The sequence below is a fragment of the Somniosus microcephalus genome, chromosome 23, assembly GCF_052327205.1.
Source record: "Somniosus microcephalus isolate GS21.2 chromosome 23, FLI_Smic_1.0, whole genome shotgun sequence".
Lineage (NCBI taxonomy): Eukaryota > Metazoa > Chordata > Chondrichthyes > Squaliformes > Somniosidae > Somniosus > Somniosus microcephalus.
The window spans coordinates 37,829,367-37,846,605 of NC_141009.1; the positions used below are offsets into that span (position 1 = coordinate 37,829,367).

At 42.5% G+C, this 17,239-nt stretch overlaps 1 protein-coding gene across 4 annotated transcripts in view; it reads left to right on the forward strand.

Annotated features, from left to right (window-relative positions):
- The window catches only part of man1b1b (mannosidase, alpha, class 1B, member 1b), a 61,084-nt gene that overhangs the window by 17,796 nt on the left and 26,049 nt on the right, over positions 1 to 17,239 (forward strand). For all 4 annotated transcript variants that reach the window (XM_085965805.1, XM_085965808.1, XM_085965807.1 and 1 more), the window contains 4 exons: positions 1,473 to 1,633; positions 8,785 to 8,891; positions 13,012 to 13,197; positions 14,819 to 14,967. In XM_085965805.1, the coding sequence (XP_085821931.1) occupies positions 1,473 to 1,633; positions 8,785 to 8,891; positions 13,012 to 13,197; positions 14,819 to 14,967 (603 nt within the window). The remainder of the gene's footprint in view (positions 1 to 1,472; positions 1,634 to 8,784; positions 8,892 to 13,011; positions 13,198 to 14,818; positions 14,968 to 17,239) is intronic.

Consider the following 17,239-nt stretch of genomic DNA (forward strand, 5'->3'; position numbering starts at 1 on the left):
GGATCAATAAACAAAAACAACATGGAAATAGCTTTACTTCAAGAAGTAGTCAGTTTTTTTTGTTGTCATTAATTTTTAACGTTTAATTTTTAATTCCTTGAGGTATTTAATATCCCCATCAGTACAGTTCCAGTTTCAATCTGATGCCATTTTCGTTAACAGTGGCAATCTATGTAATTGTATCCTCGTATCATTGTCAATATAAATTAAATAATTTTTCAGTCACCTCTTTGCCAATCAATTAGTCCTACCCTATCTTAGCTGAGAGGATGGTGAGGCACTTTTATCTGGTGCTTCTGCCGGAAGTTGTTTAGGAGTGCGCATTTCTTTCCTCCTTCCTTCTGTGTAGTTTTTTAATCTAGTTTGGTAAATGATGGGTGAGAGATTAAATCTTAATGTTCTTGGTGCAGCACATTGAAGTAGTTCTGTAAGCTACCATCTTTGATGAAACCTGGCATCCTGAACTGCTTTTGTGGCACCTTGATTCGAAAAGGGTTCTGCAGAAGTGCAGACAGGTTTTGAGTAAAATCCCTTCCAGTTAGTACTACAAAATGTTGAGTCAAGAGAACTAACCACGTTTCGTGACAGTTAATTGGCCATTTGTAAAAACAGAATGTTGTAAATGTAATTCTGATTGCACACTTTAGCTGATGCTGCCTTCTCATGAACCCATTATACAAAATGTTGCTCAGTACGCCTTTGATTCAGCCTACATCATTGACCGCTGGTGAGCAATATGAACTTGCTAAGTTTTAATCCTTTGAACAAGCATATCATTTTAATTAGATGTTTTTCACAGTTATGATTTGCTTTTGGCAACTTGCCCGTTGCTAAATACAGGAAACTTTTTTTTATCTGGCACGGACAGGACCGACGTGCCGGTTCATCAAAAATTCCGGATAACCGAACGCTATAGTATAAGATACGGAGCTGAGAGCTCCGTATAAAGCGACAAACCCTGTTGCTTAACAGCTTCAGAACAATGGGCACAAGTTGCAAGCGTCTCTGTAGCTTAGCAACAGCTGCAGCTACACCCTTGCACAGCAACAAATGGAGTAAAAAAAAAAGTAATAAAAGTTACCTGAACCTACTCCTGAATTTTGCCGGTTCACCGAGATTTCCGGTTATTTAGGTGCCGGTAAATCGAAAGTTTCCTGTATTCTGCAGAAGATTTGGGCAAATTTGCTTTATTCGGATTATTGTAGCCGAGGAATATAATTGTATGACAATGTGTGTCAGTGTTAAATAATGTAGCTTTTCCTAGATCTTTAGTAACATAAACATACTATTGTAATTATGAGTTATAGTATTTTATTCTTTTGACCAGTGCAAGGTTATATTCTGTCACAGGCTGAGCAGGGCTGGTCAGATCCACCATGACGCAGAATACTTCTCCTTTTTATTATTAATAAAATGCTATATGGGTTATTTTAGTCCATCTTTAACTAACTCTTGGGTGTGTTTTAATCCAGAAACCCAGAAGACCAAATCTCAACAAGCGAGGGCCACCATTTTTACAGAACAGATTGTCGAAGAAAGAAAATGCAGAGGAGCCCAAAATCAGTAAAAAAGAAAATGAAGCTGAAGCCATACCCAATGATAAGGATGAGGAGAAAGAAAATAATATGATCAGGTACCCGATGAATGATACCACAGGCATTTTATAGTTTTACGGAGGAATTTGTGCATTAGAATCTTGGTTGCTTTTTCCTTTTGAAAGCCTCTTATTGTTTTGAATTTCACAGTGATGCCTTTTCAAGCACTGTTCTGTTGTCTCTTTAATAAATTGTGCACTTTGTGATTTTAGGATCCCTGCAAAGATTTTCATTTGTAGTGTGATCTGTAAAGTTGATAATAAATATTAAATCCTGTTCAGCCTCGGCAGGTCAAAGCTATCCTTTGGGTTTAAAGTCCAACAATGGATTGCTTTCATACTTGAAATTCAGACCTGGACAACATGGGGCCTCCCATCAATGTTATATTCATGGCTATTTAGTTTCCTCTCAAATTGCACTGTCTGTGCAATGATTGATGGCTCATATTCTGACTTTTTGTATTTACTTGTGCAGGTTTTTTTTTCTTTCTCCTAGCCTGTTCTTCCTTCACATATTAATGACCTCCTCCATTTGCCATCCAACTCTATCAACTCTTCTGCTTTCATCAGCATCCTTCAAGTTGAATTTACTCCATGTTCACAGTCTCGAGTCCTGTCACAGTGGAATGGCTGGATCACTACATCTTGATATCCATGCCTTTCTATTGAGCATTGAAAATATTGTTTCTTGTTTCTTTCCATTCTTCAATAATTTCTTTTTAAAAATGTTTCTGGCAATCAGAAGCAAAAACTGCTATCTCTTACCATTACAAGCTCTATCTTTAGTCCTTGATCTATCGACCTTCCTGGCCTTACTATCTCCTCTAATCTCAAATGGAACTCTCACATCTCCACTATTGCTAAAGCTTCCAGAGGTTTGGTTTTCCTCTGTTGTGCAAAATATTTATTTTCCATTCAAAAACTCTCAACTGTGTTTATGAAGTCCAAGTTCTTTCAAGACTTGAACATCTGCAGAAGCCCTACCAACACTTCTCTTGTGCTCCTGGACAGGGTATAATCATTGGGCACACCTCTGATTTTTGAAAAACCTTGAAGCTGTGGAGAAAAATTATATTTTGTAAGCTTGCCTTCATGAGTAACTTGCTCATGTGACATATCATCCTTGATGATTGTTGACCGCAAGTGCACTGTCTCTTTAGTTTTCTCTCTTCCATCACCACCCTGTGTGTTCCTTTGCTTCTTTTTCTATCTACGTTCATCTATAATTTGTTTTCCTTCCATCTGTCCCTGTGTACTCTGTCTTTCTCTCTCTCCCCCCACCTCTCTCTTCCCCTCTCTCTCTCTCTCTCTTCCCCCTTCCTCCCCGATGTATCTAAGGTTCTGCCTTACTGTCACACAGTAAGCTGAATTCTGCAAGATATCTAGGCTTCAGATACAAACGGATATCCCTCTCGCTTATTACCATAAGCACTGTAATACTCATTTTGTCTGCTTTTCATTGGGAACAAAGAAAATGGCTCAGAACTTGGTTGTGATAATTGTTTGCAGCCGACCCACTCAATTAATCAGGATATATATTTATGTTACTTAGATATAGGGCCTATTTATTTCAACAGATGCAAACTTTGAATTGTTATTGAATAGACGTATATGGTGCCATATATGCATAGAACAGAGAGATCAGTTCAGTTTAATGACCGTGTTGAATATTTTTGTGTTGAGCAGGATGATTGGGCAAGGGATAATACGTGTTAAACACCACCCACTGACATCTTAATTGTGGCATGGGCCAGTTGCATAATCTCTCTTCTTGGGCAGTCCCTCGGATCCGAGGATGACTTGCTTCCACATTAAAAATGAGTTCCCAGGTGATTGATGAGTCCAATGCGGGACCGACAGTCTCTTTCACAGGTGGGGCAGACGGTGGTTGAGGGGGCGGGTGGGTGGGGTGCCTGGGTTGACGTGAGCTGTTTGCGCTTGGCTTCCGCTTGCTCCCGGTGAAGAGACTCGAGGTGTTTGGCGCCTTCCTGGATGCTTCTCCTCCACTTTGTGCGGTCTTGGGCCAGGGATTCCCAGGTGTCGGTGGGGATGTTGCACTTTTTCAAGGAGGCTTTGAGGGTATCCTTGAAGCGTTTCCTCTGCCCACCTGGGGCTCTCTTGCTGTCTCGGAGCTCTGAGTAGAGCGCTTGTTTTGTACAGCAGGCACCTCAAAGCACTGGAGAGGTACCGCCAACGCTGCCTCCGCAAAATCCTGCAAATCCATTGGCAGGAGAGGCGCACCAACGTCAGTGTTCTCGCTCAGGCCAACATCCCCAGCATTGAAGCTTTGACCACGCTCGATCAGCTCCGATGGACAGGTCACATTGTCCGCATGCCCGATACGAGACTCCCAAAACAAGTTGCATAATAAGTAACCAGCTATTGTACTTTCCTGGCGAGAAAGCAGGAAGGTCAGACTGACATTGATAACATGCTTCTTGGGCCACGTGGTCTTTTACTGTTCACTATTTTGAATTTCTTTGTACCTAATAGGCCACAGATTTAAAAAAACATCCCCAACTGCAGCACATTTTGTATTTTATATGATAGCTATCCTTAGATATCAAGCAAAATAGCCAATTGGTGGCCATTTTAAGGCTAACTTATCACACTTGTGGCATGTTGAAATGTGCATTTCTTTTAAACAGCAAATTGGCAAGAAAATACAAATCAGTGAACGATGACCTTTGCTCTACCCTTCTTTGCAAACTGTGAAGCCACTCTCCTGGATCCCGACTGATTGCCCAATCTCCTGCTGTAATGCTTTCCCTCCTGGTACTGCAAAACTGTGGAACTCTTCATCTCCCTTTATCTTTGCCTTGTTCTACAATCCTCAGACTTTTAAAATCCAATCTTACTGTCTCACCTAATCACTATTTTCTGATTTATTTTGTTTTTTCTTTTACTTTTTTCAACCGTGGTAGTGTCCTCTACTCCACCCTTCAATTAAAAAAAAATAAACTTAATAATTGGAAATACTTTTGGAGTCTGGTAGCTATGTAATCATCAAAGTGTTTTTTTGGCGTGCTTCCACCCTGATTGCACATGTTTCTAGAAGCTGAAGTATTTTGTCAACTGCAGATTGCAAAATGGTCATCCTCCCCATCAAACAGGACTTTGTTACGCTTTCTTTCCTTCTACTCATATTGTCTTAATGTGATTTCTGTGAGCTTTTAAGAATGGGTGTTATTTTAATCAGTTGAAGAATTATAGGCTATATTTAAAGATTTTTGTCATTTTCAGTGAAAAGGCACAAATATAAAGTACATTTCATACTTGAGTATTTTTTTGCAATAAATTAACAAATGGAGGAAAATACAGCTCTTTGTGTTTAACTCTGGTTATTACAAAAGCTTTACTAGAGTTGAAAAAAGGTTTGATATAGAAGGAAATACGCTAGTGGTATGGACAGGTGATTCCCAAATAATTGTTACTTCACTTTTAAGTGTAAGCTTTACTTTTTCTTCTTTGACCCTCATCAGTGTTGGTCCCTGATTGGCTAAATTGGCTCTAAAGGCATTTTGGGACATGAACATTGTGGCCTCGCCATATCGTTAAAGCAACCCGATGGAACTAAAGACAAGATTTTTAGAGATTTTGGGAACTCTGAAGATGTAAATCAGTGTCCTAGTGAGGTTTGCACTGCCCAAACAAGTTAACTGGTTGACAGCAGCACGCAGATTAATGAACTATTAAATCAAAGTTTTTATAAAGACAGAGTCTGCTTCTGTTAATTCAGTCATTTGTTGGACAAAACAAATTGAACAATCCAATTTGAATTAAGCAACGTAAGTAGCTTTGCAAAGGGGTAATTTAATGCCTGAAAGGTTAATTATCACCATTGAAATGAAAGCGACTAAGTTAAGAGCAGACTGTGATCTTTACAAATGGAAATGACTGCTGCCTCTCTCACCGCGCTGAAATTTGATCAGGGTACAGTTTGGCGTTCTATTTCATCTTTTCCTGAAACATGTTTTTCCAGCTGTTATATTTTCTTTTTCTTCTCTTTCCCACTGTATTGGCCTTACAATTTTTGCCCAGGTTAAATTACAAGGTATGTTGGTATTGCTCAGGAAAAATCAAGTAAAATCCAGTTTAACTCCTCTACCTCGGTCCATTTGTGAACAGCCAAACTGTGATTGTGGAGTCAGCATTGAAAGATTCCCGTTGACGATCAGGCTCTCTTGTAAACTATAAAAGATGTACAAATGGGAGCCGGTCACAGCAACAACATTTGATTTGATGGATGTTTTGACAAAGGAATCCTGCAGGTTGTTTTGTAGACACAGAATCATAGAAACTTAGAGCACAAAAGGAAACTGTTCGCCCTGTCGTGCCTGTGCTGGCTGTTTGAAAGAGCATTTGTGCTTAGTCCCCCACATTGTTCCCTGCAAGGGGCTGCGCGAGCCATTCAAAATACCGCGCCTGCGTGATTTTTACATTGAAAAGCCGGCTGCTCAGGTTCCCTGGAGCGCTGCCCGGCCATGCAGCTTACAGGGAACATTGGCCCCACACCCCTGCTTTGTGTCCGTAACCCTGTCAGTTTCTCATCCTCGAGTATCTATCCAGCTCCCTTTTTAAAATTATTTCTGGAATCCGCTTCCACCACCTTGTCAGGTAGAGCGTTCCAGATCCCGACAACTCTGAGTGAAAACATTTTGCCTCCTCTCCCCTCTAGATCTTTTGCCAATGATTTAAATCTATGACCTCTGGCTATTGACCCATTCGCCAGAGGGAATAGTTTTCCTCTATCTACTCCTATCAAAACCTCTCATCATCTTGAAAACCTCTTAGGCCACTTCTTAACCTTCTCTGTTCCAAGGAGAACAGTCCTAACTTTTCCAACCTCTCCTCGTAACCAAAGTCCCTCATCGCTGGAAACATGCTGGTAATCCTCCCCTGCACCCTTTCTAAGGCCTTTACATCTTTCCTGAAGCGTGGGGCCCAGAATTGTCCACAATACTCCAGCTGAGGCCTAACCAGTGATTTATAAAGTTCCGGCATGATCTCTTTGCTTTTATATTCTATGCCTTTATTTGTAAACCCAAGTAACCCAGATGCTTTTGTAACCACCTTATCAACTTGCTGTGCCACCTTTAAGGATTTGTGTATATGGACACCAAGGTCTCTCTGCTCATCTGTACTTTTCAAAATTGTGCCATTTATAGTATACTGTCTTTCCATATTAGCCTTTCCAAAGTGCATCACTTCACACATTTGCATTGAACTCCATCTGCCATGCTTCTGCGCAATTTACCATCCTGCCTCTGCTCCTTTCTAGTTCCCCCTTCCCCTGCCAAATTAGTTTAAACCCTCCCCAACAGTACTACTTAACCTCTCAGCGAAACATTGGTTCCGGTTCTCTTCAGTTGCAACCAACGTTCCCTTTAAGCTGCACGGCTGGCTCACCGGCTTTTAAATGCAAAAACTGTGCATACGTGGATTTTTGAATGGGCCACGTGGCCCAAAAAAAATTAGAGCGAACAATGGTTGCAACCCATCCATCTTGTACAGGTGCCCCTTCACCAGAACCGGTCCCAATTCTCCAAGAATCTGAAAGCCTCCCTCCTGCACCACTCCTCCAGCCATGCATTTACCTGCACTGTCTTCCTGTTTCTATACTCTCTCTAGCATGTGGCACTGGGAGCAATCCTGAGATTACAGTAATACCTTTTGAGGTCCTGCTTTTAATCTTTTTCCTAGCTCCTGAAGCTCTGCCTGAAGGACCTCAGCACTTCTTCTGTCTTGGTCATTGTTTCCAACATGGACCATGACTTCTGGCTGTTCCCCTTCCCCTCGCAAAATGTCCCACACCCGCTCGAAGATATCCTTTACCCTGGCACCAGGGAGGCAACATTCCATTCGTGAATCATGTTTACGGTTGCAGAAGTGCCTGTCTATGTCCCGAACAATGGAATCCCCTATGACTGCTGCATTGCTACTCTCTTGTCTCCTGTTTGTAGTCAAATCTCTTGCGGTGCTGGGGTTTTGATTCTTACTGCATTCCTCCAAGGAGTCGTCCCCTCCCCGGTAATCAAAACTGAAAACCGGTTAGCGACTGCCACTAGCTTGGGGGATTCCTGCACTACCTGTATCTTCTTCCTCCTCCCCTGTCTGGTGGTCGCCCAGTCCTTCACCTCCTGCACCTTCTGTGTCAGTGGGGGTGACCACCTCCTGGGACATACGATCCAGGAAACTCTGACTCCTGGATGCACTGCAGTGACTCCAGCCGCTCCGAACCTCTAAGCTTGAGCTCGAGCAACTGGTGGCACTTCCTGCATCTATGGTTATCCAGGATGCATGACATGTCCTGGAGTTCCCACATAGAACAGGATGCGCATGCAACAGGACCCCGCTGCTATGGTTAGTTAATCCACTGATCTCGGAATCACTGAGACCCTGACCACTACAACACTTGACACAGAACTCTCAAAATCTAAGACACTGACCTATAAAACTCTTAAGAGACTTACCTCTAAAGGACTGAGATACTAAAATAGTAAAGCGAACTAAAAACTCGGAATTGATATCCATCACTCTAAAACACAATGGAAACTACCATCAAGTGAGTTATCAACAACAGTGAACAAACGAACAATTTAATGAGCAAGCTAACACTTAGCTGTTGACCACCAATCCGTCCCTCCGCCGCAGTGAAGTCACTTTTGAATTTCTTTCTCGGTGTTCTGTGTTCAACTCTGATTCTGACTCTGGCCCCTCGCACCTCTCCGCTCTCACTGACTCTCTGCCACCAGTTCTTCCACTTTTATCTGTTGGCCTTTCATACTGTTTCCCTTTAGGTTCACGCTCTCCGCTCTTGCATGAAAGCAATCTACAGGAAACTTTGTTATATCCGGCACCGACGGGACCGAGCTGTTGCCGATCTATCAAAACTGCCGGACAAACCAGCGCTAATGTTGAAGCTCTCCGTATCTGGCAACAAACACTGTTGCTTAGCAACAGCTTCTAAACAGTCGGCCGTACCTTAGAAGCATCTCTGTAGCTTAGCAACAGCTTCAGAGAGACTTTGCAGAGCCTGACTGTTGGGAAAAAAAAGCCACGAGAAGAAAAAAAAAACCTAACGAAACGGCTCCTGATTTCTGCCGGTAGATCGAGGTTTCCGGACATACAACCTCCAGATAAACCAAAGTTTCCTGTATCTGTAAATATTTTTTTTTTTAAACTTGCAGTTGGCGTGGAATGGAGATTGAGCCTGAACGGGTTACTGCGGCTTTATCCGACACCAAAAAAGAAGAGAAGCCAGTGCTTGATGAAAATGCAATCACCAAAGAACCAGGTAGCATAAGGTGTACTCATACTGGTTGTCATAGCTTTTCACCCTAATGTGGTTATATTCAACAATTTAATAACTAGCAACAGACACTGGGGAATTGAGGACAGATAGGTCAGTCTGAAGGATAGTACTGAGTTCGAAGCTTTCAGTTAGCCATCATCGATCACTGCTATTCAGCTACATTTTATACTGAATTCAAATTGGATAGTTTCAAAACCGTCTCGATAAATTTGAAATCCTGTTGGATTGGCAAAAAACCATCTCGTCACTGACAATGATCAGCTATAACTATTAGTTTCTTTGTCTGGATTAATCTTCTTGGCGTCTGGCTGTTAAGGACATTTGAAAGCCTTATTCTGCTGTGAAGCATGCATTTATTTATTTATATAATAATTGGTGTGAGGAGAACAATTGAATGATCTGCCTGCTGTGGCTAAGGAAAACATTTGTTTTCCAGGAACAAATTAAAAAACAACTTTTTCCTGAGCTGATCTCTTTCCAGTTCCTCTCAGTGGAGATGTTCACACCCTCCCCCTTGCAACACCATAGCCTCCGACTCACTGTAGGCAACGTCACAGAACTGCTAGCGATATTCTCAGTTAACCTCGTGGGTGTCTTTTCCTCGTTCCATTTTGTAGAAAATCAGCACTTGATTTTCCTCTCTAGCTAATTTCTATCAAGTGGAATGTGACTCGTGCCATCTCTGGTAGATGAATCCTTTCCTCATCTGGGTGTAGAACAGCACAGCAGTAGGTAGATAATTACCCTATTGCTAATTTGAACAATAATAAAATGATTAATGTTATAAAACCATAGATTCCAATACTGATACTTAACTACCTGAGCCATCCAGCTGCCTACTTAATATTAATTTGAGGCTGCATTAGCAACTAGCAGTCCAGCCATGAACTAATCAACAGCTGTTTACCCTGCACTCTTTGGCCAAGGCTTTTTTTTGTCAAGTACTAGTTGATTTCCCATGGCACTGCACGTGGGGAGTCAAGACACGTGCAGTGCCATGGGAAATCAACTAGTACACAGGCATTTTTCAGGTCAAGCAGAGTTAGAAGGCAAGGAATTAATTGAAGTAAGGGAAGAGATGAAGGAGAAGGTGAGGATGGGGTAGGGGATTAGGGGCTGGATGAGGTGGGTAGGGGCAAAAGGACGGAACCGAGGAGAGCATATAGAGTAAGAGAGCCGGGGAAGACAGCGATGGAGTGAGGAGGTAAGAGGTTGAGAACGGGGAAGGGTGACTGGGTGCAGGGTGATGGAGGGGAGAGCGGGGAACAGGAGGAGAGTGGGTAAGTGTGGGTGAGGGGTGAGTGGTCAGGGGGAGAGGAGCAGAAGAGCGCTCAGAGGAGGAGAGGAGCAAAGGGATAGGGTGAAAGGCAGAGGGAGAGAGAGGGAAGATGAGAAGCAGAGAGGGAAAGAAAGGGACGGGACTAAGGGGAGGGGGAGAAGGCGAGATGGGGGTCAACAGTTGTCTCCTGGGGTGGGATGGAAGGAGTGTGAATGTTGCCTCAGCATCGGAGGTGGGGGAAATCATCAGATTCCTTAATAGCATTGAGGAGGTGGAATTTGTTTAGAACAAGATCTTTTACATTGGCCATCTTGCTGGTTCTGCTAAGAGTTGATGAGTTCAGAGCGTATCTTGCAGGTTGCGTTGCTGATTGCAAATGCTTTTTAGCTCATTCTTTAACTTTTAGTTACTCTTGGGGGTTAAGCATTTTACAGATTTTCTTTTTAAGGTGCACTTTTTTTTAAAGGAATCTCTTTATTAACACTTTTTAAATCACTCTTGCGTGTTTCCAAAGATGGGTTTCCTTGTTACCTAACTTTGTCACGTAATGTTATGTTCACAGCACCACCTATATGTCCAGTACCTTTGAAATGTTGCACCATGCACCATTTTTAATAGGTAATGCATGAAGCCATGCTGGATCCCACCAAGGTTGAGAAGAGCTGAGGTAAATCAGGCAATAAATGACTAGGAAAGGGACGAAGGGCACTGTAGACAGCAATTTATTTGGTAAGTTATTTTCTATCCATTATCTCCCCCAAAACAAAAAAAGTGATGTTCCAATCTATAGACTTCCAAGATAGCACACTACCCCTTAAAGTCCCCATTTCAGCATCCAGGTGTTTAAAAGATTTCAAGGTTTTTACTTCCACTACTTTTCCCGTATGTCTACGTCTATTTCATATGTTGACCGCTCTTGTGTGTAAGCAAGTACAATATTGTCATAGCACCTTTCACGACCTCAGGATATCTCAAAGTGCTTTACAGCCAATGAAGTACTTTTTGAAGTGTAGTCACTGTTGTAAAGTAGGGAAACCCGGCAGCTAATTTGTGCACAGCAAGGTCTCACAAACAGCAATGAGATACATGACCAAATCATGTTTTTTAGTGATGTTGGTTGAGGGATAAATTTTGGCCAGGACACCAGGGAGAACTCCCCTGCTCTTCGAAACAGTGCCATGGGAGCTTTTACATCCACCTGAGAGGGCAGACATTTACCGTTAAACATCTCACTTGAAAACTGGCTCCTCCGCCAGTGCAACACTCCCTCAGTACTGCACTGAATTGCCAGTCCAGATAATGTGCTCAAGTCTCTGGAGTGAGACTTGAGCCAACAAACTTCTGATTCAGACTAAAGTGCTACCACTGAGCCATGGCTGACACCTTGTTGAGCATTCTATTGGCTTTGTTGATGCTTAATTGGTTGGACATGTTGAGTGTCTGAATCTGCTAAAACTCCCAGGTTTCTCTTGGCTTCATTCTTAGCTATTTTGATACCATTCAGGGAGTACACATGCTACCTAATTTTTCTTCCTATGTGGAGTATTTTGTCTTTATAATTTTCTAAATACATTTTTCTGCCCACTAAATATTCTGTCCAACTTGAGTAATTTCTGAGTTGCCTCCTCCAATTCCACTTCCCCTTTTACATTATAACAGTGACTACACTTCAAAAGTATTTAATTGGTTGTAAAGCGCTTTGGGATGTTCTGCGGTCATGAAAAGCACTACAGGAAACTCTGGTTTAAATGGCACCTAAATATCCGGAATTCTCTATTAACCGGCAAAATTCTCACTCCGAAAACAACACCTCAATAACCGGAAATGTTGCCGAGTCCGAGTCTCCCGCGGTGGCCGATTTAGTCAGTGGGGGTAGTTCTCCAAACTGCCACTACTCGGCTTCTTGGCGCTGTCAGAAGTCCGAACACCTCAATAGCAGGAGTCTGACTCTCCCGCGCTGCCGGTAGTCTCTTCCGATCCGCCATTTTTCTGTGTGTCTCTCCATCTTTATCATGAATTATCTCCCCCATCTTGCATTATGGAATTCCCAAAAGTTGGTCCAAGCAAAAGGACTTGGAATAAGTGTACAGTCAACTACAGTACTTTATACAGTCGTTTACTGTATAAGTTTTGTTTTACTGTTAAGTAATTAAAGAGTTATGGATTACCCTCAACTGGCAGTACTGTACTTAATCAAGCATCTTCCACCATCCATTTAACACAACATTCTGTAGGTGAGTACCCAATTACTGTATACTGCACATCTCCTGATTTTTTTATTTTTGTTTGTTAAAAATAGACTCGGTAGATAACCCTCTCCGTCATCCGGAATTTTTAATCAACCGGCACCATCCCAGTCCCGTCGAAGAGTTTCCTGTATATAAATGCAAGTTCTTTCTTTAGTCTGGTGTCATCTGCAGATTTGATCAGTTGACAAGGGAAAAAAAACAAACGAGATTCCTACTACTGATTACTGTTCAGTTAGTCCTGCTGGAAAATGTTTGTATGTGGTCATCAGGAGAAGAACGTGATTAAATGTGATCTGATAGTCTGCTAACCTTTAAACCTGTGGTATTGCAAAATTGCCAGCAACAGTAGAACCCAACCCCAACAAGAATCAGGAGAGGTGGGGAGTAAAGGAGACAAAATAGGCAGGGGATCAGGAGGGAGGGTAAACTGGCCTGTTTTGAAACTATGCCTTTTCATGAGTTATGCCAGTTTTTTTTTAAACTTTAATGTTGTGATCTGTAGATAAACCGTAGCACATTAGCAATCGCACAATGACTGCAGCAGCCTCTTCAATTTGGTTCTGTTTTCTTACAGGAGCTCTAAACGAGCGACAGAAGGCAGTGATAGAAGCATTCCAGCATGCATGGAAGGGATATAAACAGTATGCCTGGGGTCATGATGAACTGAAGCCCATTTCTAAGACTTATAGTGAATGGTTTGGCTTAGGACTGACCCTGGTTGATGCCTTGGACACAATGTGGATTTTGGGACAAAAAGAAGGTGATTTAATTGAGTTGTGTAACAGAAATGTCACGGTGTTCCTTAGACATTTAGTTGTCCATCACAGCAAGCTTTAGAAAAGTTGGGGAAATCAAGGGCCCAGAAATTAGGCTCGGGGGCTTGCCGCGCATGCAAGCCCCCGATGAGCACTTACCCGGCGCGCCTGCCGTTCAGCTCCCGGGACGCTTGCAATTCCTGTTTTCAGTTGATTACTCCCGGGCAGCGTCTGACGTCACGCCGCCCAGGAGTGCAGCCAGCGCGAAGCCTCGAGCGCGGAGTCTAAGTTAGACACGCCCCTTGAGGTCTCCTTAACATAGGCCACGCCCCCAATTTTTAACACAAGCTGCAAAGCAATTCTACATGCAGAGCAGCATTTTAAAGAAAGTTTTTGTATTTTTATTAATCTTTAGGTAACTTTTATAAAGTTTTAAATACTTTTAAATTATTTTGAAGAATGTAATGTAGTTTTAAACAGAATTAAAGCGTAGTTATTTTGATGAGCCGGCTGGGATCACGTGGGCACTGGGCAACCAATGGGTGGTTGCAAAAGTTCATTCATGAGTTTGATTGTAAGAACTGTCAAACTCATGAAAACTCAGGGCTCCCAAAACAGCACTTAAACTACAAATAAAAGTTAAAAAAAATCCCACTAAATAAATGAACTATGAATAACTGTAAAAAAAAACTATTTTAAACAATTAATCAAATTTAAAAAAAAAATTTTTTTTTTTAACAAATAGGGTCTAAAAATACACTTACCTTACTGTAAATTCTTTAAAAATAATAAACCTGTGGAAATGTTTTTATAAATTGTATTAATAGACCACTTACCTGTAAAACTAAGTACTTACGTCTGGTATTTTTAAGCGTAAAAACCGGAGGCCTTTACGCACGGGCAACTCTTTACAAAAAAAGGAAATTCAGCGCGCACGCGCTGCCTGATACGTCGTACGCGTTCCGCCTCTTAACCCCTTGGGTCAGAGGAGAGGAAATGCCGGTTTTCCCCGCATGCGCTGTGCATCCTGAAAACCGGCAATTCCTCCGGGCCCACGCGTGAGTACCCCGTCCGTACTCACGTGTTGGGACAGGAATTACTGGCCCATTATCTTTCACATTTATAAAGCACAAGTTATTATTATTGCACTGTACGTGTGCTTTTTACATTTAGAAAATGGGTTTGACAAGGTTTGTACTGCTGTTTGACTTTAGGGAGTTCCTAGAACAGTCCAGGGATGTCCTTCTTAGCTTGAGGTTAAAATACAGTGCTGAGGCAATGTAGAAGGAATTCAGTTTGCATCTGGCTATCGTGTACCTACAGACCTTGGAGCATTTGTTGATGTATCTGCTAAATGTTCCTCTTCCTCAGCACTGATTCTTCATTTCATCAACGAAGAATATCCAAATGAGCCACCATTCAATTGACTACATTTGTGGTTTAGGTCAGAGAGAATACATTTGGCAATAAAAAATTAGCATGTTAAATTGAGTATTCTATACTGCAGAAGGTTACCCTTGTATCAAGTTATTAAATTTGTAATTTCTAATCTCTCTTTAAATTGTTCCTTTTTTAAAAAAAACAAAAAACAAATGTGTACATAACTAACGTGTTTTGTAATTTTAGAGTTTGAGGAAGCTAAGAAATGGGTGATTAACGAACTGAATCTTGGCAAAAACGTGGATGTGAATTTGTTTGAGACCACAATTCGGATCCTAGGTGGATTACTCAGCGCATACAATCTAACCGGAGACCAGATCTTCCTGGATAAAGCAGTAAGGATTTTTCGCCCCTTTCTTTCACTGTAATTAAGCTCATTTGAAGTTATTTATGCCTGATGTTAAATGAACTACTAATACAAAATAGTTACAGTCTGGTCTAGTGCAGTTCCTATCTACTCACTTTTATGAAGATAGGTAGTGGTCAGCATTTTAAAGCTGCAGGCTTGTTATACTGCGATTTGTTTTAAAACAATTCACCACAATGCGTTGAAAATGGCCTCAATAATCTGGCTCTCGACGATAGAGTTTAGAGTCATAGAGTTTTACAGCACAGAAAGAGGCCCTTCGGCCCATCGTGTCTGCGCCGCCCATCCATCCCTGTCCAGTCTAATCCCATTTTCCAGCATTTGGTCCATAGCCTTGTATGCAATGGCATTTCAAGTGCTCATCCAAATGCTTCTTGAATGTTGTGAGGGTTCCTGCCTCTACCACCCTTTCAGGCATTGAGTTCCACATTCCAACCACCCTCTGGGTGAAAAAGTTCCTCCTCAAATCCCCTCTAAATCTCCTGCCCCTTACCCTGAATCTATGCCCCCTTGTTATTGACCCCCCTACTAAGGGGAAAAGTTCCTCTTTGTCTACCCTATCTATGCCCCTCATCATTTTGTACACCTCAATCAGGTCCCCCCTCAGCCTTCTTTGCTCCAAGGAAAACAACCCCAGCCTGTCCAGCCTCTCTTCATAGCTGAGGCGCTCCATCCCAGGTAACATCCTGGTGAATCTTCTCTGCACCCTCTCCAAAGCAATCACATCCTTCCTATAGTGAGGCGACCAGAACTGCACACAGTACTCCAGCTGTGGCCTCACCAGCGTTTTGTACAGCTCCATCATAACCTCCCTGCTCTTATATTCTATGCCTCGGCTAATGAAGGCAAGTATCCCATATGCCTTTTTAACCACCTTATCTACCTGTTCCGCTGCCTTCAGGGATCTATGTACATGTACACCAAGGTCCCTCTGACCCTCTGTACTTCCTAGGGTCCTACCACTCATTGTGTATTCCCTTGCCTTATTTGTCCGTCCAAAATGCATCACCTCGCACTTTTCAGGGTTAAATTCCATTTGCCACTTTTCCGCCCATCTGACCAACCCATCTATATCGTCCTGTAGCCTGAGGCTTTCCTCCTCACAATTTACCACCCCACCAATTTTCGTGTCATCTGCGAACTTACTGATCATACCTTTTACATTCTCATCCAAATCATTTATGTAGATCACAAACAACAAGGGACCCAGCACCGATCCCTGAGGTACCCCACTGGACACAGGCTTCCAGTCACAAAAGCAACCTTCGACCATCACCCTCTGCCTCCTGCCACTCAGCCAGTTTATGATCCAACGCGCCAAGGCACCCTGGATCCCATGGGCTCTTACCTTCTTGACCAGTCTCCTATGCGGGACTTTGTCAAAAGCTTTACTGAAGTCCATGTAAACCACATCCACAGCATTTCCCTCATCCACCCCCCTAGTCACCCCCTCGAAAAATTCAATCAGATTTGTCAGACATGATTTACCCTTGACAAAGCCATGCTGACTATCCCCGATTAATCCTTGCCTCTCCAAGTGGAGACTAATTTTGTCCCTCAGAATTTTTTCCAATAATTTCCCTACCACAGATGTTAGGCTCACTGGCCTGTAATTCCCTGGTTTATCCCTGCTACCCTTCTTGAATAATGGTACTACGTTAGCTGTTCTCCAGTCCTCTGGTACATCCCCTGTGGCCAGAGAGGTTCTGAAAATTTGTGTCAGAGCCCCTGCAATCTCCTCCTTTGCCTCCCACAGTAGCCTGGGATACATCTCGTCTGGGCCTGGGGATTTATCCACTTTTTGGCCTGCTAAAACCGCTAGCACCTCCTCCCTCTCGATGCTAATATGTTCAAGTATGTCACAGCCCCCTTGCCCGATTTCTATGTCTGCATCGTCTTTCTCCATAGTGAACACAGATGCAAAAAATTCATTTAAAACCCCGCCTACATCATCTGGCTCTACACACAGATTGCCACTTTGGTCCATAATGGGCCCTACCCTTTCCCTGGTTATCCTCTTGCCCTTAATATACTTATAAAACATCTTAGGATTTTCCTTTATTTTGCTCGCCAGTGTTATTTCATGGCCCCTCCTCGCCCTCCTAATTTCTTTTTTAAGTATGCCCCTGCATTTTTTATACTCCTCTAGGGCTTCTTCCGTCTTTAGTCTTTTGTAACTGCCAAAAGCCCCCCCTTTTATTTCTAATGCATTTTTGTATATCCCTTGTCATCCAAGGTTC